Source organism: Colobus angolensis, unplaced genomic scaffold (genome assembly GCF_000951035.1).
Source record: "Colobus angolensis palliatus isolate OR3802 unplaced genomic scaffold, Cang.pa_1.0 Scaffold74, whole genome shotgun sequence".
Classification (NCBI taxonomy): Eukaryota; Metazoa; Chordata; class Mammalia; order Primates; family Cercopithecidae; genus Colobus; species Colobus angolensis.
The window spans coordinates 2,916,804-2,942,276 of NW_012121154.1; the positions used below are offsets into that span (position 1 = coordinate 2,916,804).

At 35.7% G+C, this 25,473-nt stretch overlaps 1 protein-coding gene across 2 annotated transcripts in view; it reads left to right on the top strand.

The window, feature by feature from the left end:
* SEMA3A (sema domain, immunoglobulin domain (Ig), short basic domain, secreted, (semaphorin) 3A) overlaps nucleotides 1–25,473 on the top strand; it is a 521,740-nt gene that overhangs the window by 339,109 nt on the left and 157,158 nt on the right. For both annotated transcript variants that reach the window (XM_011927683.1, XM_011927682.1), the window contains one exon: nucleotides 24,256–24,413. In XM_011927683.1, coding sequence (XP_011783073.1) covers nucleotides 24,256–24,413 — 158 coding nt within the window. The remainder of the gene's footprint in view (nucleotides 1–24,255; nucleotides 24,414–25,473) is intronic.

The window sequence follows — 25,473 nt, forward strand, 5'->3', positions numbered from 1 at the left end:
AAGGGTCCTGTCTTCCCATCAATAAAGTAGAAATAATACTACCTACCCTATGGAGTTATTTTATTTTATGTATTTATTTATTTTTTGAGATGGAATTTCACTCTTGTTGTCCAGGCTGGAGTGCAATGGCGGGATCTCGGCTCACCGCAATGTCTTCCTCCCAGGTTCAAGCAATTCTCCTGCCTCAGCCTCCCAAGTAACTGGGATTACAGGCACGTACCACCACCCCCAAGTAACTTTTTTCACCATGTTGCCCAGGCTGATCTCGAACTCCTACCTCAGGTGATCCACCCACCTTGGCCTCCCAAAGATGTGGGATTACAGGCATGAGCCACTGCACCTGACCCCCTATGGAGTTTTTTTTGTTTGTTTATTTGTATTTATTTATTTATTTATTTGTTTATTTCGAGATGGAGTCTCACTCTGTCACCCAGACTGGAGTGCAGTGGTGCGATCTTGACTCACTGCAATCTCCACTTCCTGAGTTCAAGTGGTTCTCCTCCCTCAGCCTCCTGAGTAGCTGGGACTACAGGCATGTACCACTGCGTCCAGCTAATTTTTGTATTTTTTTTTTTTTAGAGACAGTGTTTCACCTTGTTGGTCAGGCTGACTATGGCGTTATTTTAAGTTTGTTATATATAAAGGGTATGATAGAATACTTCGCATAGGTTAGAACTAACTAACTATGGATGGATAGATAGATAGGTAGATAGATAGATAGATAGACAGATAGATAGATAGATAGTTTTTTTTTGATCTCACGAAACGGTCTATAGTAAACATGTAAGTACCAATATTTGGTGCAATTCTGTCAATGAGGATAAATGTGGAATCATTATAATTCTTAAGAATGTATATTCACTCTAAGTTTTCAATACCTCAGATTTTAAGACCTCACAATTATCTCATAAGGCTTAAAATCAATCATATTTTGAGGGTCAACTTACAGTCTTTTTGCCTGTTTTTATTCCTTCTGGTGTGAAAATTGATGCTTTTTCCATCATGTAACTCTTGTTCACACTGGTTTTGATGTTTTGTTTTGTTTTGTTTTCTGGCTTTCTAACAGCAAAATGCTCAAATTATGAAACTCATATTAAGCTCATTAGAACACAGTTGTTCACACCCAGTTAGCATATAAGTCATTTTCTAAAACTAATGGCAAAATTGGGTCTTTCCAGTCCTCAAATTATAAGAAGCATTAATCCTGAGACTACATCAAGAGCTAAGGGTCTAGCTATATTTTTTGATGGTTTATTCTGTGATTGAATTGTAGTATCATTAAGTAGCATGCTTCTCCAACTGCAAATTGCCTTAATGTTGGAAAGCTTTTCTCTACTGGTGTGAAGAGGTGGTGTTCTAATTTTATTTCCCCCACAATTACTATGTCAACTCTCTTGGAAGTAAGGCAAGGGTAGAATGACAGAGCTTCACGTAGGAGTTTTGCATCTAACTTGTTTAGCTATTTGACAGGATTTATGTGTAATATTTCCTGGAGAGAAATACATTTGTAAAGATCAGTGCTTCCATAAACATCACTCTACTTATTTTAAATTACTTAAAAATAAAAGGGTGTGGAAAAAGATTTTTTTTTTTAAATTGCTATTCTTGCAAGATGTAGCAGTTAGAATGAAATGCCTCTGTAGATGTAGAAATAATCTTTTAGTATCACCTAAAATGTGAATTATAATTTTGTGAATATTTTACCTTTAAGACCTTGCTAAACAATTTATAGTGTACTGTTCACTATGTACTATGTACAGTGGCAGATAGTTCTGAGTTTCTACAAAGAGGGGAAGATGGACAGAATATGCAGTCCCTTTCTTTAAAAAACAAATTGAAAACCGTTAAACCTTCTGAGTTAACAATAATGTGAACTCATTAATTTATCGGGTCCAGCAAGTAACGTGGAGGTGTTTTTTTTTTTTTTTTTAATTGCCTACTTTCCTAGATGCCAACTTTAAAACGTGGTCTGTAAAATTTAAATTAGGACTGAGCTATGACCTATTATATAAATTCAGGAAATGCTTGTCATCTACAGAAACTAATATGCATTAATTTTTATAGAAAATTTACAAGTTTTCTTTGCTATTATCTTGTGGATATTTTATTTTTGAGACGGAGTCTCGCTCTGTTGCCCAGGCTGGCGTGCAGTGGCGCTATCTTGGCTTACTGCAAGCTCCGCTTCCCGGGTTCACGCCATTCTCCTGCCTCAGCCTCCCGAGTATCTGGGACTACAGGCGCCCGCCACTGCACCCAGCTAATTTTTTGTCTTTTTAGTAGAGACGGGCTTTCACCGTGTTAGCCAGGATGGTCTGGATCTCCTGACCTCGTGATCCGCCCGTCTCGGCCTCCCAAAGTGCTGAGATTACAGGCGTGCGCCCCCGCACCCGACCCATCTTGTGGATATTTTAATGATAAGAAAATCTAGAAAGAAAGTAAAATTCAGGGCATCACAACAATTTGCAAGTGTCAATGTAAGAATTATTAGCAATAAAAAATGTCTCAATAATTTTTAATCCAAATTTCTTTTAATTAATTTCTTCTGAGTACTGACAGTGTGCTAGGCACCGTGTTAGGTACAGGCTATGTAAGGAAGCAAAAACATACATGGCACTACCCAAATGATACTTATCATCTAGTTGGGAAGAGAGGCAGTGCACAAAATTATGGGAAATGTACGTATATAGAGTTTCATCCTATGATAAATGCTGTAGGCAAGTAAGCCATCATAAGAAAATCTAACAGGGAGGTTTATTTTTTGTTGTCACATCAAGTAAGACATCACTAAAGAAATAACTGTTGGTCAGGTACGGTGGCTCACGCCTATAATCCCAGCACTTTGGGAGGCCAAGGCAGGTGGATCACGAGGTCAGGAGTTCAAGACCAGCCTTGCCAATATGGTGAAATCCCGTCTCTATTAACAATACAAAAATTAGCCGGGTGTGGTGGTGTGTGCCTGTGGTCCCAGATACTCGGGAGGCTGAGGCAGGAGAATCACTTGAACCTCAGAGGTGGAGGTTGCAGTGAGCCGAGATCGCGCCACTGCACTCCAGCCAGGGCAACAGAGCAAGACTCCGTCTCAAAAAAAAAAAAAAAAAAAAAGAAGTAGCTGTTAAATTAAGCATAAGGTTCAATGTAGCAAAGGGAAGAACAGGTAGAGAGGATTGGAAAATTCCAGACCAAAGTTATAGCATCAGCTAAAGACCTATGACAGAAAAGAACTTTATCTCTAAATGTAAAGAAGGAGGGAGGAATTAATTAGATACTGACTCTATTATGGCAGGGACTTAAGGAAAATTTAAATGTTGGGATTTCTATCCCATATGTAAGGGAAACATAGTAGGAAGTTTGCGCAGGGAATTGTATGATATGACCTATGTTTTAAGGGTATACGCCTGATAGTTCTGTGTGGAATACATTAAATGCTGTAGTCAAATAACATAGCCTATTTAGAATTCTGTTGCATGAGTACAAGGAGAAATGAGTGTCTTGAACTAGGGCAGTAGTGGTGGCAAGTGAAAGATGTGTGTAAGATTGAGATGTATTCTAAGGAAGGAGTTAACGATGACTTTCCGAATTTGGGTAATTTCAACGACTGGTTTTCTATCAATTCCCTCATAGTTGAAATGTAGAAGATACCTTAGTCAGAATATTAAAATTGCTTGAACTAGTCATATGCTCCAGCGCTATTTTCATATACACACAAAGTAGATAAGAACACAACACCCACCTTTTAATGTTTTCCCAGCAGATCTGCTCTCCAGCATCCCCTTAACATTAAGAGATTTTAAACAGTGTTGTGGTCATCAATGATAACAACAAAACCGTGAGTGTGAATTTTCAAATTAGTACTCAAAAGACTGTGAACTCAAGACTTTTGAGATGCATGCAGATGCTATTCATCTCTCAATAATGAAGTATGGTATTTCAAAGGATGTAGTCATTTTACAGCATGGAAAAATGGTTTAAAGCTAGTAGTTATACCTGCATTGTTGCATGTAAACACACATTGTAAAGTATTGTTATGAGAAGTCTGGAAAAGCAGAAGTACCAGTGTGAAGGAAAATTAGCAGACTTTAATACTCAAAGACATGTTAATAATCAGCATTTCATCTACTGCCATTTAAAAGAGTGCATTTTTACTCATGCACATATTCAGGTAATGTGAAAATTGCATAGAGCATTTAATCTCTTGATCAAAATGTACCCAGATTGAAAATTACATTGCTGATTGTCAATTTTTCAGGAATTTAAAGACAAAACAAATTCTATACATGTATTTTAAATCAGTGCTGGCATGAATAGTAGACATTTCAAGCATGGCCATGATATTGCAGGTGAAAAGGTTAGTTACAAGTAAGAATTTGATAATAATGTATTGTAAAACCAGCTCTGGGATTGATAATGTTATACAGAGTTCCTTTAACAAAAGAAATTGAAATGTTCTTGAAAGGATTAACATTTTATGGCTCAGGCTAGAGGACTATGACTTTCGTTAAAATAAATATATAGAGAAAAAAATCTTATGGCTAAAACACACAGCTGGTAAAAAAAACATAATCTTCCCACATACATTTCATGTCTTTTTGACATGTGTATCTTCACTGTATACAGACTCGCATGCGTACAAACTTTCCCACAGAAACATGCCACATACGTAGAATCGGAATGTATATTTTACAAATAATTTCTTCACACAGAATCCAGTCAATGAATATTAAAGGAAGTGATAAAACGATCGTTTCTGTGGCCTCCTCAATTATGCAACAATAATCTAAATCATTTTTTCTAATGGATTATATCGGAAATGCTAGCAAGTTGAGAATGCTATCATAGCTCTAACAATAACATTTATAAAATGTTACACTTTCAGAGGTTCATGATTACCTGTCATGGGTAATATTTGAAAGATTACTTTTGTCACATAAGGTTCACCAGTGGAGACTTCAAATTTGACTGAGTCTAAATAACCAAGTTGTTGTCATAACCATAAATAAAAAATGTTATACTTTAGTCAGAAATACATCCTAAGAAGTAAGAAAGTATAAACACCATAATTTCTTTATTTTTTTTCTGATGCATCATGTAAACATCAATAACCTTTGATTTTAAAGGATGATATGAAAAAAGCAAAAACAAAATGTGACTTGTTGTAATTTACAAAATCTTAATTATAAAAAGCTGTATAGAAACTTTAAAAAATTGGAATCATTTAACTCTAAAAAAAGGGCTTTAAAGATATTCAGACATTACATCATACTTTTTTAAGTTTGCTTGAAAAATATTTAGAGACAGGTATTTTATATGTGGTCAAACAGAGTCAGACAAAGACACAGTATCTTGCCATTAGTTCTGTCATAAATCTATCATAGGGTTAAATAAAATACTCTGAGCAAAAACTGAGCTTTCTGAATCTTCTTTTACTCTATAGTTAAGCTAAGTATGTTTGAATCTGAAAATTATATTACATTGATATAAATACAAGGAAAAAATTATTAACATAACTTCAAAAAAAACTCAGCAGCTCTTACCAGCAAATGGAATACATACTTTAAATTCTGTTTTATTGGAAAAGTTAGAGTAAGAAAACATTTTGACTTTAATCTTCCTTATCCTCTCCTACATGATTAAATTAAGATAATGAGTGTAAAGCAGAAACAAGTAATGCAAGCCAAGAACACTGCATTTGGTAACCACTTAAGGCAATGTTTGGTAAAAGTTGACACCATTTATAATCCAACGAAGAGAAATTCCTAAAGTGGAAAAGATGGCCTATTTGAGGTCAAATGATTTTGCCAAGTTGTTTGGGAAGAAGGAAGCATACCTGCCCAAAGCACACTGACTTCTCAAAATGTGGAAGCGGTGGACTAGTAAAGTATAGAGTTTGATGAAAGCTAAAATAGACCATAACTCTCCCAGAGAGTTGGAGTAAATTTTAAAAATATGAAAATTCAATGTAAGATGCACATATTTGAGCTTAATTAAAAGAGACACTTTTTTATATGGTCCTGGATATGCTGATTCAATCGTAGGCAGAATCCTGCGTCATGAAAATCTTCATGGGAAAGAGTGTTGATAGATAGGTCTTGAGTTGGAAGTATGAGGTCACTGGTTCATATCCTGAGGAGAAAACCTGGACTTAGTCCATGAAAAACAGCTGCTTTTGTAAAATGCAATATCTTGCACACAAATGGAATTAAATTAGCTACTGTCATTTTAAGGATTCCACAACTCTCAAAGAGAGGTGGACATTTGGATCCAAGACCTTCAGACATGCTACTTCAGCATGAAAATGTAATTGTCCTCAAAATAAACCAATAACAGGCTTGACCAAAAATATATTGATATAAATGTGTTTTCTAAAAATATTGCCTCTTAAAACTTATAGCAAATATAAAGTGACATGTTCTATTTTTTTTTCAATTCTAGGCATATGATTGAAATTCTAGGAAACCATCCAGATTTCTTATTTAGACAATACGAATTAACAAATTCATCTGAATTACATCTAAAATATTTGTTGCACTAATGTCATCACTGGCCTTTTTTTTTTTCCCCCTGAGAGTAAATCTTGCTCTGTCGCCCAGGCTGGAGTACAGTGGCGCGATCTCGGCTCACTGCAACCTCCGCCTCCCAGGTTCAAGCAATTCTTCTGCTTCACCCTCCTGAGTAGCTGGAATTACAGGTGCCCATCACCATGCCCGGCTAATTTTTGTATTTTTAGTAGAGACGGGGTTTCAACATGTTGGTCAGGCTGATCTCGAACTCCTGACCTTGTGATCCACCCGCCTGTAATCCCAAATTGCTGGGATTACAGGCGTGAGCCATCGTGCCCAGCGTCATCACCTGTCTTTATGTTCTATTTACCTTAAAGAAAGGAGCTTATCTGTATTGACTTTTCAAAATAATTAGCCAAAGAAATGTCTATGATTTTTAACCAATTTCCACCAACCTATTTTCCCCCAAATATTTTGACATCCCAGCTTTACTCATAAATTGTATTGTATTTTTAATAATCAGTTTATTATTAATATTACAGTATCTCTCTAAATATTCCTTGAAAATTAAGTTACACTATATATGCATAAAAATGGTTCTATCTTATACAGAATTGAGAGACATTTGGTTTAATAAGTTTTCTATAAGAAAATGTCTTGACAGCTAGACCTCCCAAAATCTTTAATATATTTATTTGAAATTAATATAATAAAATATGTAGTGTTCTCCTGAATTCATTTTCTCATGGAACTCTTTCTTCCATTGAACATCACAAGGAACTAGTGTTTTATGGAACATCTCCATAAAGGATTCATTCATTAATACGTATGTTTGCTTTCTTCAAGCAAAGAAATGGGTGAATTGTTCTTAATATGTAAGTAGTGTTATGTAAATAGAAAATATTTTTAATTTTTATTTGAACTATTCAAGATTTTATATCAACATGCTTTTCTTGTTTAATATTATGCTTAACTGTAGAGAAGTGTAATAGAAGCTAGAGAGGAAATAAAAGTCTTTGTAATTAAAAGTAAATTTTATTAAAGTACCATTTTAGACCTCAAATGGTATATCTATATTAAAGGGGAAACTCATGGCAGAGTTGTTTAAATAACAAAAACACATTTAAGGAAACACTCCCCATAAAACAGTGCAAGGCTAAATTTAAGAAACTACTTAAATGTAGAGATTAAAACATGCATCTTTTCATATTTCATGCTGTTTCCTTTGGGGAAAAACAAATCACCTTTTATTCTCATTTACTTGCCATCACATGATCATAAGGTAAGCTTTCTAAGGTCAGTAATAACTCTGCTGCAGTGTATATTAAATCAGTGTGTGTCCTTTCCTCTGAATGTTATAAGTGAACTACTGATAGTTCAAACGCTCCCTCTTTCTTTGATGTCCACAAAGATGATAACCAACTGTATGTATGTGGATGACAGGCCTCTCCTGATAGACCCTCTTTTAACTTCAAGTCTGTTGATAATTGGTACTTTTGCAACAAGAGCATCTTCAACTACCTGAATCAAGACTTTCATAGCAATATCACTTACTGGTTCTTGACAGCTAATGAAGTGGCAAAGCAGGGCTGATAAACTCCAGAGCTTATCAAAAGGAGGGTGTAGCATTTTTTAGATTCTGATTTACCAAATGAGGTGAAAGTCATTAAGATCATCAAACAAACTCAGCTACGAACTTTTAAACTAATTTCTTGATTTTTTAAGTAGAAATATTTTTAAGTGGAAGTCATTTTTCTACCTTGAGTACTTAGAAATAATAAAATAACAGTTATAATTGGGAAAAGCTAGAATTTTTTCTCAATTTTATAATTCTGCTAGTTTTTACAACTTTTTTACATTTAAATGCAATAGCATTTAAGCTAATAAAAACAAATGCCTGCTTTTCATAATTGTCTTATAGAAAATATAAAAATAAAATAAATTTTTAAAATCTTGGAAATTTTGTGAAAATATGTTGCCACTTAGAGACACAGCCAAGTACATAATCTCAGCTTCTAAAGCAATTTCGTGAGGCAGACATACATAGGCAATTATTTTCATAACAATTTATTAATTTGAGGGTAAAGTTAAAAAATAATTCCTACCAGTTATCCTCAAATAAATAATATTTCAATTTTAAATACATAAAACTATTTTCAACTATTCAATCCAAAACTGATTAATGACAATATTGTTATAAAGATGTGATTGACAAAGATACTCAGTTTTAAACTCTTTACATGCAAAATAAATATCAGCAAAATGAAAGAATTAAGAAATCAGCAACTTTAGTGATATTACATGACTCTTCTGGTTGCTCACATTGAACTGCCATGAGAGTTTATTAGAATTTAATAGCAATAACACTTACTTCCCCTTCCTTCATGTGGAAAGGTGAATTTTACCCTTGTTATTCTCTGTCTTCAAACTAATGTTAGTGTCTCATTTTCAATGAATGTTGTGACCAGCAGGGATTAAATAGAGATCATATTTCACTCTAAATAAGGTTTATGAATTGTAATTTTAACGTTGTTAGTAGTGTTTTGTTTTTGTTTTGCTTTTGTCAATGGTACACAATCATGTTTTATGATGAAGTAGAGAAGGAAGTTTAATGAGAAATTAGCTTATGCTATATTTTTGCCCAATCTTCAAGAGGTAAATCTGGTTCTGAATTTGACATTTGTCATTGTGAGGATTAATGTTGTGTGTCCTGCATTGGTCTAGAAAATCTTTAGTCTATTGTCCTTTCCAGCCCAGAGGTGTGCTTGATTTAATGGGTCCTGGGAGAGCAGGGATTTTCAGCAAACGAGCTGGAATTTTAGCTTCATTCAAGGGAATCATGAGTTGTCCTTAGGGGTCTTAAACCAAACCTGGCTCACATAATATTTAACTTCAGTCTTACAACATTTCTAAGTATGACCCAATTTTAGACAATTACATTAATAGCAAGAAAGTATTTGGAAACAAAATGGAAGAATTTAATCTTTTCTCATTCGCCAATTAAGATAAAATCCTTAAGTTGTTATTTGTTTTTTCTCTGCCATCAAAATAATTTCTAGAATTAATACTTTCAGATAGTTTTCACTAAATAATTACTTGGGGAGAGCTGAATATAGTAGAACTTAATCTTGTCCAACTTATCTACACGATAATCCAATTATTCCTTTTTTTCTTTGTATATACAGTTAACTCTTGAACAAGGTGGGGGTTAGAAGAATCGACACTTTGTGTAGTCAAAAATCCACATATACAAAAACTTAACTATTAACAGCCTTCTGTTGATCAGAAACCTTACCAATAACACAGTCAAGTAACACATATTTTGTATGTTCTGTATACTATATACACTATTTTCTTCTAATGAAGTAAGCTAGAGAAAAAAAAAACACTATTAAGAAAATTATTAGAAAGAAAAAAAATTTACTCTTCAAGTGGAAGTGGATCGTCATAAAGGTCTTTCATCCTTAGTGTCTTCTTGTCGAGTAGCTGGAGGAGGATGAGGAAGAGGAAGGATTCATCTCTCTGTGTTGGGGTGGCAGAGGTAGAAGAAAATACAAACATAAGTGGAGGCACATAGTTTAAACCCATGTTGTTCAAGGGTCAACTTAGAAAAGTTATAATATATCAATGAATTGTTAGGTACAAATTTCATTAGGGTATCTGACTTCATAAACTCCAAAATGTGTCCACTCCAAAATTAAAGCACACTATTAGGGAAGACAAATTTATAATGTGCTATCATAAATAGGACATAGGACATTATTGTGACTAAAATTAATTATAATGGACCCGGACTACATTGTATGGTTTTCGTGAGAGATTCTTTGAATTTGTTGGTTTTCAACATATTGCTCTCCCAACTCCTTCCATCCCTCTGCATGGAGCTCTGATTCAAACAAAATCCTTTTATGGGGAAGCCAGAAGTCTTTGTAATCAAAATGTATTTATTCTAGATAAAGGTGCAGGACATAGCTAGGAATGTCATATCAATGTTCTCTAGAAGCCTCTAAAAAAAAAAAAAGAAAGAAAGAAAAAAGGAGTCGGGGTACGGTGGCTCATGCCTGTAATCCCAGCACTTTGGGAAGCCAAGGTGAGTGGATAACCTGAGGTCAGGAGTTCGAGACCAGCCTGGCCAACATGGAAAAACCCCATCGCTACTAAAAAAAAATACAAAAATTAACCAGGCATGGTGGCTCATGCCTGTAATCCCAGCTACTTGGGAGGCCGAGGCATGAGAATTCCTTGAACCCAGGAGGCAGAGGTTGCAGTGAGCCAAGATCATGCTACTGCACTCCAGCTTGGGTGGCAGAGTGAGACACTGTCTTTTTTTTTTTTTTTTTTTTGAGACGGAGTCTGGCTCTGTCGCCCAGGCTGGAGTGCAGTGGCCGGATCTCAGCTCACTGCAAGCTCTGCCTCCGGGGTTTACACCATTCTCCTGCCTCAGCCTACCGAGTAGCTGGGACTACAGGTGCCTGCCACCTCACCTGGCTAGTTTCTTGTGGTTTTTTTTAGTAGAGACGGAGTTTCGCCGTGTTAGCCAGGATGGTCTCGATCTCCTGACCTCATGATCCTTCCGTCTCGGCCTCCCAAGGTGCTTGGATTACAGGCGTGAGCCACCGCGCCCGGCGAGACACTGTCTTAAAAAAAAAAGAGAGAAAGGAAAAAAGAGAGAGTAAGAAAGACAGACAAAAAAATAACCTCTGAGGGAAACAACTATTTTTTAAAATGACAAGTTTAAATTGCATTTGCTTATAGCACTAGGCACGTTGCAAAAAATGAAGAGAGTAAAGCTCGTAAGAGCAGCATGATAAATTATGAGCTATCTAACCCATATGCACTATTACATGTTCATAAACATATCTACTTTATCCAACTATTCAGTAATCCATTTACTCATTCATTCAATAAGTATATACTAAGCACCTGTTGTCAGACAAATCTACAGTTTAGGTAATTCCTACCACCAGCCACACAAGCCTGTCTCTCTGATCTGGTTACTTGATTGATCCTTGAGTATGTCTATGTGATCTCCTGAGTTCTCTTTCTTTTCACTCTGGGAATGAAATAGACGCTTGCCTCAGATATAAAAGGGACATCCATGAACACTGATAGGAATATATTCTCCAGTATATTTGCACTTATACAGATCAGTTTTTGTCGGTGAATAAGGAAGACTTTTTTCCTCCCCAAAATGTATCTTGGGATGGAAATTATAGAAATATCCTGGATAAAACACTAAGCTTCTTTCTCCAAAAACACTCATTTTGCTCAGCATTAGAACAATTTAAATAAATCATTCCTAAATAGTTTTAAAAATGCCTTATAGTAGACATATGCAACAGGTAATGGGTGACAAAGTGGTTTATCACTATTTATTTCTCCATATGTGAATATTTTCCACTGTTTTGTTACTGGAAAATGTAGTATATATAATTTGTAAATGTCAGAAAACATGTGCTTTCTTTTTTTAAAAAACACGTGCTTTCTTGTAGCCATGTGAAATATGGTTATTTGAAGAACACTCTGAAACATGTGCTGTGTTACAGTAAATAATTGAGCAAGACTGAAAAAATAGTATTTCAACTGTATGAGGCACAGAAGCCTCCTCTTTTTCACTTTGCTAATGATAATACAATCCTTACCACTCACAGGTATTTAATAAGCACTTATCAGTGGACTGACTGATAATAGAGACCTGCCTATAGAGGAGTCTCATACATAATTAAAATATAAGGCAGAATCAGAAACAAAGTTTTGATTTCTAGATTACTAGCCCATCACCAAAGCATTAAATAAAACCGATGGTAATTTTAAAAGAAGAATCTACACTTTAATCCTAAATTTTTACTGACTAATCATCTCACACAAAAACGAGTGACCGATGGCAACGCACATTTGAATTATCCATTTTTGTCCACATTATGACATTTACTTGTTTTATGCAATCATTACATTTAAACTCCAGTTATTCCCTCAAGAAGTAAAAATTAATATTGCTCATTAGTTATTTTGTAAATTATTTGCAACTTTTACTTTTGCCTATATTCTTGTGCAAAAGGCTACTATCAATACCAGGGAGCAAAAAATGTGGAGAAATATTAAAGTCACAATTTTTCCAGAAAATTATTTAGAAAGAACATCGAATGTAGAGCCAGGAGACCTATATTTAAATCTGACCTCTGCAACTGTTAATGGTGAAGTCATGTATGCTCTTTTCTAAATGCAAGTAGTCAGACTTCAGACAGTCTAAAGATCCTTCTAGATCTTTAATTTAATGATTGATTATCTAGTTAACTATTTCCTCCACGTATAATTTGACCCATATGGCACTGTGCTAACCTTTACATCTGAGAGAACTAATGTGTGTACTCTAATATTCAAGCAGAAAAGTGGTATGCAATTAATTTATGACTGCGTGTTATAATGAAAGCACAGTGAGGCATCCATGGGAGGATAGATGTCTGCTAATTCTCAAGTCTTTGATGGGAGAGATAGCTTGTAACTGCAGCTTGAAGCACAAGAAAAGGGAAAATAAACTATAAGCCGGAGGCAGCAACCCAGGTTTAGAAAAGAGTGAATAGTGGAAACTTATAGAAACAGGCATAAAATGAGACAGCAAAACAAGATTAGGGATTGCAACTGCTGTTAATGAGATGGTACTAAGGTAAAGGTGGTGGGTGTAGTGGTGGGTGTAGGTCTGTGTTTTGTTTTAATAAAAGCATTACTTTTTTTTTTTTTTTTGAGACGGAGTGTCGCTCTGTCGCCCAGGCTGGAGTGCAGTGGCCGGATCTCGGCTCACTGCAAGCTCTGCCTCCCAGGTTCACGCCATTCTCTTGCCTCAGCCTCCCGAGTATCTGGGACTACAGGCGCACGCCACCATGTCCGGCTAATTTTTTTTGTATTTTTAGTAGAGACGGGGTTTCACCGTGTTAGCCAGAATGGTCTTGATCTCCTGACCTTGTGATCCGCCCGCCTCAGCCTCCCGAAGTGCTGGGATTACAGGCGTGAGACACCGCGCCCGGCTGCATTACATTTTTGAAATGTCTTCTCATTAATTTATATGTCGGTGACTTGAAGAGTATATTAAAATTGAGAGAAATTGAACATAAAGACAAGTTACTTCGCTGTTTCAGTAGATTTTGTGTTTAATACTGCTGGTAAAATAGAACTCTCAAGAAATTTATTCATGTGATTATTGTAACATGAATAACATGTTACAATATATACAAAAACAACCATAACAGTGCTGAGCACATAGAATTAAAAAACATTAACCATTTAATTGTTATTTCATAGCCAATTTATAAATAATTTAAGTTTTAGATGATATAATTTTAATAGTCATTTGAACATAATTTATAACTTACTTAGCAAAGCTAATGTATATCCTGACATATAATTTATATTGCCACATTTGCTTTTTCTTAGATTTTTTTTATCATATTTACTCTTTCTAAGTTTTTTTGCTTTAAAAAAGTAATGTGGTTCAAATCACATATATTGACTCACTTGCTTCTGTGTGTCAGTACTAGGTATATGCCAGGAGTAGGTTCTAGGGCTAGACATACAAAAATAAGTAAAGGCAGCATATTTTAACTCTAGAAGGGGAGCTAAGGAGATAAAGCATTGGTTAATCTACGTATGTACAGGGCACTATGCTTCATAAAGGAAAGCATGATGCATTGTCCCTTAGAATGTCAAGGAATTCACAAGAGAGGGTTGACGTGGGTCTTGAAAGGTGAATAAATCTACCTAAGCAGGTGAGGGTGGAAGATGGAAAGCACTGGGGAGACAAAGAGCATTCTAATTTGTGAGACTACAGATGGCATGTCATCGAGCTAATTGGAAATATTCTTTGTGTATGTAAATAAAATACATATTTATATATTGCTGTATATAGGGACATGCATATACACTTACGCACACTCTATTGGTGAAGGAGCAAACAAATGAGTATGTCAAATATAAAGAGCCCAAATCACATAGATAATGAAAAACCCCAGCCAGGTTTTAAGGAGGCAAGTAATGTAATATCTGTTTGATTCTGATTCATGCCTTGTTTGAATGAATTTCATTATTAAGAAGTTGTTATTGTTATAGTTTCTTGAATGTTTCCTCTATTTCCTTAAACCTCACTTGTTTGAGAATGACTGGTGTTACGGCTCTCATTTGAAAAACAAATTGCTGAGTCACAGATGTTTTCACTTGGTTATTTGTGTAAATTGCTTCTCTGTTTGGGGACAAATAATGCTGTTTTGAACAAGTATGAGGTCCACCCGATATCCTCCCTTGTACGTGACTCAATTTTCCACATAAATTCCAAATGTATTTTTTCTTTATTTAGTAAGTTCCATTAATTATTACTTCCATAAGAAACTTTTTGATCTGTAGATTCAACTCTATTTTTATGTTTTATTTCCTTATCTTTCATTTCTATTATCATATTAATCAATTCATCTCTTTCAAAAAATTAGATTTTATTATTACTTAGTTTGTAACTTTTGCAACCAGAATTAATCCTCTGTTTCTTGTGCCAACTCGTCTTCTTTCCTATGCCCTTCATTTACATTTTAGTGAACTTGTTTCCTCCTTCTGACAATGAGGAAATGAGCTGGAGGAATTTGCAGCCTATGATTTTTGTTGTTTTGACTTTAAACACACTGTGATCTTTAATATATTTTCTTCTGGGAACACACCTCACTTTATTTATTATTATTATTATTTTTCATATCTTGATTGGTGTGATTGCTGTGTTTCTCACGAAGCCCCATCAGAAACACCCTGTGGGATAGTCAGGTATTCATGCCTTTCACTTTTGCCCTCATACTAATTTACCCACAGTGATATCCTTTAGAAGAAGGATAATGCATACACAATAAATAGTGTGCGTGTATGTGAGAGAGAGAGAGAAAGAGAGAGACAGAGGGAGAGGGAGATTAGAACAGTACCTAGCTTGGCTTGCCCATGTTAGTTGAAATGATGATTATAATGATGATGACCATGCATTTATATTTTACCTATACCTCCACTTTTTATTTTTATTTTCTTTTTTTCTTTCTTTCTTCCTTCCTTCCTTCCTTCCTTCCTTCCTTCCTTCCTTCCTTCCTTCCTTCCTTCCTTCCTTTCTCTCTCTCTCTCTCTTTTTTGTGAGACAGGGTCTCACACTGTAATCATAGCTCACAGCAAACTTTAATTCCTGGACCCAAACCATCCTCCTGCTCAGCCTGAGCACACACAGCAACTTTTTTTTTAAGTAGAGATGGGACTTCCCTATGTTGCACAGGCTGGTCTGGAACTCCTGGTCTCAAGTGATCCTCCTACCTTGGCCTCCAAAGTGCTGGGATTACAGGCTTGAGCCACTGTGTTCAATCTGTACCTCCACTCTTTATGGGCGTGTTCCAATAATCTTACAGTCATGTAGACTCCTAGAGCGTATTTCTGTAATACAAGCATTTGTGGATGCAATCTCTATGATTTGTTAACTAATTCTTTTTTTTTTTTTTTTTTCTGAGACGGAGTCTCACTCTGTCCCCCCTGGCTGGAGTGCAGTGGCGCGATCTCGGCTCACTGCAAGCTCTGCCTCCTGGGTTCACGCCATTCTCCTGCCTCAGCCTCCTGAGTAGCTGGGACTACAGGCGCCCGCCACTGCGCCCGGCTAATTTTTTTTTTGTATTTTTAGTAGAAACGGGGTTTCACCGTGGTCTCGATCTCCTGACCTTGTGATCCGCCCGCCTCGGCCTCCCAAAGTGCTGGGATTACAGGCGTGAGCCACCGCGCCCGGCCCATGATTTGTTAACTAATTCTATCCTACTTGGAATATATGGAGAGATATGCCAGATCTCAGTATTTTATATCAAAATGTTTCAAGTTCCACTATATTTGAAATATTTCCTTAATAATTAGATATCAATTGGTGTTATTTCTTTATTTAATATGTATATTTTCCTCTTACACTTTTCATCTTTTTTTATTTTCCTGAGAGTCAAAAGAAGGGGATAGAGTACACATGGTTTTACTCTGTCATCTTTCACCAGTAGAAAGTGCATGTGTTTTGTAGAAAGTTTACTCTGGGGGCAGTATGTAACATGGTTTGTTGGTGTAAACCTGGAAAGGAAGTTCTGTGAAAGACAATTACCGTAATTGAGGGAAGATATTATGAGGAGTTAAATTAGGACAGTGGCAGTGAGTACGTAAGCAAAAGAAAATGCAGGACAAATTATTGTGTTAAGCAAAAATGAAGTGATGGATCAAATCAATGAATGATGAAGAAGGGTCTGACTTGCATGGGTCTGTGATGATTGATACAACAACTTTAAAACTTACAGAAAGGTGATGATGTCAGTAATGGAAAGAAGAAAAAGGAGTGAATTCTGTTTAAGTCATGCAGATTCTGAGATGTTTGTACAATATCTAAATAGAGGTTTCTAGTAAGCCTTTGTTTGGACTTTGGAGGGAAGTATCTCTTGGAAGATATATATTTGAGACATGTCAAAATACTGCCAGTGATGAAAGCCATAGTTATAGATAAGATTAGCCACCAAGTTATTAATGTGTAAAAAGACCAAGTACAGAGCAAATAAAATAATATAAATATGCAAGAGCTGTTAGCTAAAGCAAATTATAGGAGAGTGAAAGGTAACAAACTTTTCAAAAATCAATTCTTAGTATTTCCAAAATATGCCCTCCTTAGAAGTGATTATGGAGAAAAACAGAAAGACCCAGACCTTTGATGTCAGATGGAAATAGTTATCTTAACTCTGCATCATACTAGCTCTGTGACCTAGGATATTCCTGATAGCCTAACTAACTGAGTCAATTTCCTCATGAGAAAATCATGGGAATGAACTCCTATTAACTTCCTTAACTATAGTTAGCCTCTTTTTGTTGTTGCTTTTACTGATTTAGGTTTTGCTTCTCTAAAGGTATTTGTCTACGTTTGCATAAAAGTTTTATTATTCTTAATACTCCGCATAGTTTTTAGTCAAGGTCTATGTGTTATACATAATATGGACTAAATGTGTTTTTGTTGACTTAGTAGGTGAATGATAGTTAAATGATAAAAATCTGAATCATAAAATTAGACTATGAATACCTTACTTTACATAAATATTTTTCACATATACAAAATGAAAAATAAATTCATATAACATATAGTTCTGCCCTTGAAGTTTTATGAGCATATTTGAGGAAAAATATAGTGTCTCTCCCTGACAACATGGCCTAGGACACTTGTGTCTTGTGTGGAGTCTAGAAGTATGGGAGCTGGGCTTGGGATGAGAATGAACCTTTACTAGTTGTACAAAGCTCAGGTACATGCATCTTGTACTTTAATTTGGTACATATACATCATGGAATACTATGCAGCCATAAAAAATGAGACCATGTCCTTTGCAGGGACATGGATGGAGTTACAGGGTATTATCTTTAGCAAACTAACACAGGAACTGAAAACCAAATACTGCATGTTCTCACTTAGAAGTGGGAGCTAAATGATGAGAACACGTGGACATATAGAAGGGAACAACACGTAGAGAGGAACAACAACACACATAGAGGCTTATTGGAGGGTAGACAGTGGGAGGAAGGAGAGAAGCAAGATATATAACTAATGGGTACTAGGTTTAATGCCTGAGTGATGAAATAACCTGTACAACCAACCCCCATGACATATGTTTACCTATGTAATAAACCTGCACATCCTGCACATGTAACCTGAACTTAAAACACACGTTAAGAAAAAAGAAAGTCTATACAAGTAAAACCAATTATTCATATTAACAAAAAATAAGCATCTGGCAGAGGAGAATCCTGGCATAAATTCAGTGGATAGAGACGTTAGAGTACAGAACATCAATAAATACAAAGGGACAAGTTGGAAGAAGAGCTTGGAAACATGTCCTAGGAAAAGGTGGTAGAGCTGTGTTTCATAGACGCTGTGGCCTCTGGCACCAACTGGAGAGACTAGTCAAGGTAAAACTTAGTAACAGATCAGAATGTGTAAGCTTGATGCATATTTTAAGTGTTTACTACGATAGAAGTTAGAAGATAATTTTTAATAAATGGACTCAAACAATACTTAGCAAACTGTAGAATGAAAGAATATTCTCAGCATCACCAAATAAATAAAAGCACATAGATGCCCACTGGTATTGGCTCCCTCTACGCAATGACAAGATGCACTGACCAGAAATAGTAGGAGCAGAATTCATCCTCCACACAGTTACCTTAGAACTGTATTTGCCAAACATCAGTCTGTGGAAAGGTCCTAATCTTGTGTATAATAAAGTGCTAAAAACTAGTCCTTGGTGAAATAAATAAAATAAATAGAATTTTTCCATTATGCAAATATATTTATCTCTGAAGATTATTCATTGTTCATGTCTTTGCTCATTTTGATCATTTTATTCATAAAATAAAATGGCTCCCCCCTCCTTTTTTTCTAATGAAATGACAATAATAGCAAAGAGTCCTTGCCTTTGTTTCTTTTTAGTTCTTATAGTACAAGAAAAAGTTGTGAACCTTTATTTCAGCCTCTATTCTGGAACTGTTTTGGTTCATGAAATTAAAAATAAAATCTAGGAAGTACTAAAATATAGGATCTAAAATTGTCGGACCTTACTGAACTTTCCAATATTTACAAATATCTAGATGTGGTCATCATTTAGCCAAAATGTTTTGGCATCATATAGACTCAGCCTTTGACTACTTTCAATGGGTTCTTTGACTGTTCTATGAAAAGGACAAAGTTCAAGTCATGGAAAAAGGACATAAGCCTAAAGCCATCAATGAATACAGGCAATTCGTTTGAGTCCAGCAACTGGTGGGGTCCTATTACCTTTCATGTTACAAAACTTAGAAGGGAAAAAGAGAGACAGAAAAATGTAACAGAAGTCAGAAATATAAAGAACAGGGTGGATATTGTCTAGATTTGAAGGTCAAATATACAGAAATTCTTTATCCCACTATAAAAATTTTAGTTATGGGCAGTCCTGCAAACCAGAAATCTGTATTCATTTCATTGCCTTTTTGAGAATCTGACCCAGTCATTGTAATGTAACCATCTTTGTAAATCTGTGTTCATCCTAAAGGAAATCAGAGCACAACAGGAAACATACAGTTTTGTTATGTAGGGATGAATCATCTTTCATTATTTTTGTGTGAGTGTTCCCAATCATCATGCATGATTTTGGTTTAAGTGTGTTTTTTCTTTCCATATAACAAAACACATGCATAAGAAGAACCCTAGTTTATAAAATAACCTTTAGTATCTCAAATGTGGGACTGATAGTGATTGCTATGAATTTCTTCCTTCAAATGCTTTTTTTTTTTTTTTTGAGATGGGAGTCTCGCTCTGTTGCCCAGGCTGGAGTGCAGTGGCGCTGTCTCACTGCAAGCTCCGCCTCCTGGGTTCACGCCATTCTCCTGCCTCAGCGTCCTGTGTAGCTGGGACTACAGGCGCTCGCCACTGCACCCGGCTGATTTTTTGTATTTTTAGTAGAAACGGGGTTTCACCGTGTTAGCCAGGATGGTCTCGATTTCCTGACCTTGTGATCCTCCCGTCTCGGCCTCCCAAAGTGCTGGGATTACAGGCTTGAGCCACCGGGTCCGGCCCCAAATGCTTCTTTTTAAAAGTAAATATACATTAGAGATTATGATTACTCTGGGGGGGAAAGCAAATATGAACATTTATAGATAAATAGAATAAAAATTAGAATTGACTCATTATAAAATGTTTTTTCTCCCATGATTAACTGGTAGCGTATTATAGATCAATTATAATTTAGTCTTTTGTAATGTACTCTTAAATAGAAATCTGTCAAATGGACTTTATATATAAGAGTCTTGAATTTCATGAGACTCCTCTACCTTGTGAAACTACATCACAAGAGAGTACAAGCTATTTATAATTGACAACACTACTACTTGAAATTATTTAAGTTGATTTTTTCAGCCTTGCCAGCTATATACACTAAAGCTTGTCATCTTCATTGTCTTATATTAAATAATAGTAAGAATGGTGACAATAATTAGCACTTATTGAGCACAAACTGCCTGTCTCTGTCCAGTTTTACAGTCAATGTGTTTTCCATGTTGTCATTAAGCAACTCATAAATACACTAAATCCTTTGGTGAATCTGGAGTGAACAGAATGCTTCCTTACCCACCTTCCAAATTTAAGAATACATACTTTATTAAAGAGTGTTCTGAAATGGCATCTTTAATTACAATCCTACTTTGCTTCTCTTATAGTTCGACACAGCATGTGGATGTTGAAGTAATCTCTCAACCAGAGAAAAACAACTAACAACTACACTCAAAGAGAATTAATGCCTTTAAAAGCATTGTCCTACTCAGATTCACCATAGTCAAATTAATTTTATAGAAACTTCAGTTGTTTTTTAAAAATAAGAATTGTTGTTTAACTGAATAGGAGAATAGGTAAGATGTAAGAAGTTAGAAGAATACTACACATTTCACATTAGTGAATTTTACTATACTTCCCATAGCAGTTTATGTCATTGTAAGATACATAACTGAAACAAAAGAAAGACTTAAAATGCTGAAGGAGTACATTCAAAGTTATTTACTATCAGATGCAGCTAATTGTCTCCACATCTAGGAAAGTCAAAGTCATGCATTAACTGAGGAAAACAAAATACTGAAGAATCTGAGAACTAGATTTGGAAAAAGAAAATGTGTCTGATTTAAACCCACATTTCTATTTAATCTAATAAAATTTCACCCAATTTCTATTTAATCTCACACTGGAAAGTAGTGATATAACCTAAGCAATCCAGAATTTGTATTGTTCACTGACATTCGTTTTTAAGACTCTTCTCTAAGTTATAAAACAATATAAAAAGCTCGTGTTGGAGAAGAACATCTAAAGGATTTGGAGTGAAAGGAATAATGAGACAAAATTAAGCACATTTGAAAGCAATGGAAAACAGCTGCTAACACATATGCCAGGAAAGTATTGTCTTTTTTAAAAAATCAAATTATTGAGAAGTAACACTTTAAAACTGTGGTTTGTTTTCATGATGATTTCAAATATAAGCCACCATAAACTTCCATAAATTGTCTGTACGTAGGGACCAATAATTCTGTCCAAACTAATTTGCAAAATTTACCCTGGAACATGTTTTTCAACTGGGAAAATATTTTCATTCTTTGGAGCTGTGATATAGAAAGTCATTCCTTTTATTATTTAGAATTGAGACTACATAAATTGGAAAAGAAGAAGGAATACTTTATTGTTCTTAAAATGTCATTACATTTAATATTAGTGTAAATCAAAGAACATATTGCTCTTCTTATTTTCCCTCTACCAAACAAAATTACTGATATTAGCAAGTTAGGACACTTAGTAAGATAGGTTTTATATATATATATATATATATATATATATATACACACACACACATATATATATACACACACACACACACACACGCATATATATATATATATATATGTAGTTTTCAGTCTACTCCATCTGGACTGTAATTTGCTACATCTGGTCAAGAAGATCAACCTACAAATATTTAACCTCTACTTATACAAACAGGAAATATTTAATTGAGTGCTTACTAGGAAATGCTTGTTCTAGGTTTTTTACAGGCTTTATCTAATTTCACCTCAGTGACTCTTAAAAGATACATGAACTCTTAAAAGATACATTATTCATCCCATCTTCTATAAAACTTGGGGCCAGGGAGTTTAAGGAACTTGTCCTCGTTTGTACACCTAAAAAATAAGGACTGTAGTGATGCTTGTGTTCTTACTTATAATTGTATAACTCCAAAATCTATAGCTACAGTATTTATTTTCCTACAACTTCTTCCAGTTAATGCTTAGAGATCCCTTATGTAGTTTCTATGCACTTGCAATTAAAATCCATTCTTGTATCTCTTACATGACCCTTTAATTGCTTAATATCTCTATGTGATTTTTTTGGTTTAGGCCGAGGTGGCTTTTTTTTTTTTTTTTTTAATTTGTGAGCTTTTTTTTCTTTTTTAAGTTTGGCCTCTCTGAAACTAAGGTAGAATTATAGATCTTAGAACTGGAAGTAAGGATGAAGGGCATCCATCTGATAAACGGATCTCTTCTGATGACCACTCAATCAGGGCCTGAACATATCCAGTGACAGAGCCCTTGTCTCTGGCAGCAGCCCATTTCCATCCTCACACAATTCAGAGTGCCTGAAATTTCAGTCTTTTGACTCTGCGTAGTGTAGCACTGATCAGTTGTAATCTTTTGGGTACCAATGAAACGAATGTCATGTCGTTTTTGTTTTGTTTTTTTTTTTTTTTTATTGCGACTGAATGTTGCTCTGTCACTCAGGCTGAAGTGCAGTGGTGCAACCTCGGCTCACTGCAACCTCCACCTCCCGGTGGAAAAAACATGAAAAAAACATGTGAGTTAGGCATGATGAGCTATTAATTATATATTTCCTGAGGGAATGTTCATTCTGGTAGATAAGATTGCAATAATTGACAGTGGGATGCAGGTTATAAGAGTAATTCAAGCAAAATGTAACAGGAAGCTCTCTGAGAATTTCTTGGCAGTTGCATTTGAACTAGCTTTAAGCGTGGATCTATTCTGTAGCTGTCGGAGTCAGGAAAAATAGTAACAAAGGCCAAGGAGTGAATGAGCACAGTGCATGGCTTCCCGCATGATAGAGGACATGAGAAGTACTGGGATAGGGTCTAAACTTAAATGATAGTGACCTGATCTTTAGTGTTAAGTTAAAGAGTATGAATTTTATCCTCTGTTGAAATCATATTTTTGATGATAAAATGATAAAATAAAGAGGTCCATAGGATAAATAGATAAAACAAGGCAATCGATCACATGACTAATATATGTTTCCTGATGTTAACAGCAGGAACAGAGGACAGGTCTACATTGCAGCTTTCTCTCTTTGGAAGGCACATCGCATTCTACATTTTGTGTGTGCTGGTGAAAGTTTCCTACTAAGTGTTCACCCGAAAAATCCAAAGCACTGATTCAGGACATACAGTTTTGGAGAATCCTCACAAATTCTATCCTATGGGAGTGGGGTGTGTGTGTGTGTAGGTATGTGTGTGCATTGAGCAAAATGTATCTTTAAGAAGCCAACAATTACCTTCCTAACACAAAAGTGGACTTAAATTTAATGTTATTTTTAATCTGAAAGTGTTCCTGTCACTAAAGTGTAGGTATTTCTCTTCCTCTCTTCTTTAGGACTGTACCATATTAAGTATGAAACCAGCAAATAGGAATATAACTCCCATTTTAATAAAATGCAGGCCGGGCACAGTGGCTCACGCCTGTAATCCCAGCACTTTGGGAGGCCGAGGCGGGAGGATCACCTGAGGTCAGGAGTTCGAAGCCAGCCTGACCAACATCGAGAAACCCCGTCTCTACTAAAAACACAAAAATTAACCGGTGTGGTGGTGCATGCCTGTAATCCCAGCTACTTGGGAGGCTGAGGTGCGAGAATCGCTTGAACTCAGGAGGCGGAGGTTGTGGTGAACCGAGATTGTGCCATTGCACTCCAACCTGGGCAACAAGAGCAAAACTCCATCTCAAAAAAAAAAAAAAAGTAAAATGTACACATTTTGGTTCTGGTTCCAATATATTTCTTAGTACCCTGAAGAATAAGCACTGATTGATAGCTACAACAGTCAATATAGTCAGGTTACCATGTACCAACAGTCTATGCTTATATAGTGCTTCACATTAATACCCAATTTTGTGCTTTGTTACCTTGCAGAAATGTTGGAATCCAACAATGTGATCACTTTCAATGGCTTGGCCAACAGCTCCAGTTATCATACCTTCCTTTTGGATGAGGAACGGAGTAGGCTGTACGTTGGAGCAAAGGATCACATATTTTCATTCAACCTGGTTAATATCAAGGATTTTCAAAAGGTACCAGTATTTTAATATATGCACTATATTTTGAAGCATCTCAAGTCATAGATAATTCTCTAGCTATTTAAAAACATGATTACTGACAGAAAGTTGTTTTGAATTAATATTTTGTCTTTTCTGATGCAAGTAAAAATGACAATAATGAATCAATGGATGCAATAAATAAAAAAAATCAAGGATGAAACCACAGTATTTGCAGTAATCAGTATAAGAAATATGAACTTCCGGCCGGGCGCGGTGGCTCAAGCCTGTAATCCCAGCACTTTGGGAGGCCGAGACGGGCGGATCACGAGGTCAGGAGATCGAGACCATCCTGGCTAACACAGTGAAACCCCGTCTCTACTAAAAATACAAAAAACTAGCTGGGCGAGGTGGCGGGCGCCCGTAGTCCCAGCTACTCGGGAGGCTGAGGCAGGAGAATGGCGGGAACCTGGGAGGCGGAGCTTGCAGTGAGCTGAGATCCGGCCACTGCACTCCAGCCTGGGCGACAGAGCGAGACTCCGTCTCAAAAAAAAAAAAAAAAAAAAGAAAGAAATATTAACTTCCGCTTATCCTTTCATATCTGTTTTTCCTACATAAAAGTAAATACTTGAACCTTTGTAGCAATACATCATAATTGACTTCATGAACTATGTATATGTGTGTAGGTATGAATTTATATTTCTCTATATTTCCAGAAAATGAAGAGTTTATCTAGCCATTACCCACATGCCTAATTTGGCATGCTATTAGTGTTTGTAAATAAAGTTTTATTGAAACACAAGCAGTCTCATTCATTTACATATTGCCTGTGTCTGTTTTTGTGCTACAACAGCAGAATTCAGTAGTTACAAAGGATATCAACTGGTCTACAGAAACGACTTACTATTTGGCCTTTTAAACAAAGGGTTTGCCAAATCCTGATCTAGAAGATCAAAGTATCAGGTTTTTTTTAAAATGTGGTCATGCAGACATCAGCAGGATATAAGTTCTACCTTTATTCTTTATTCTATTTCTGGCTTATTTCATTAATAAGCTATACAATTTTGTTTGTTTGTTTGTTTTTGTTTTGTTGTTG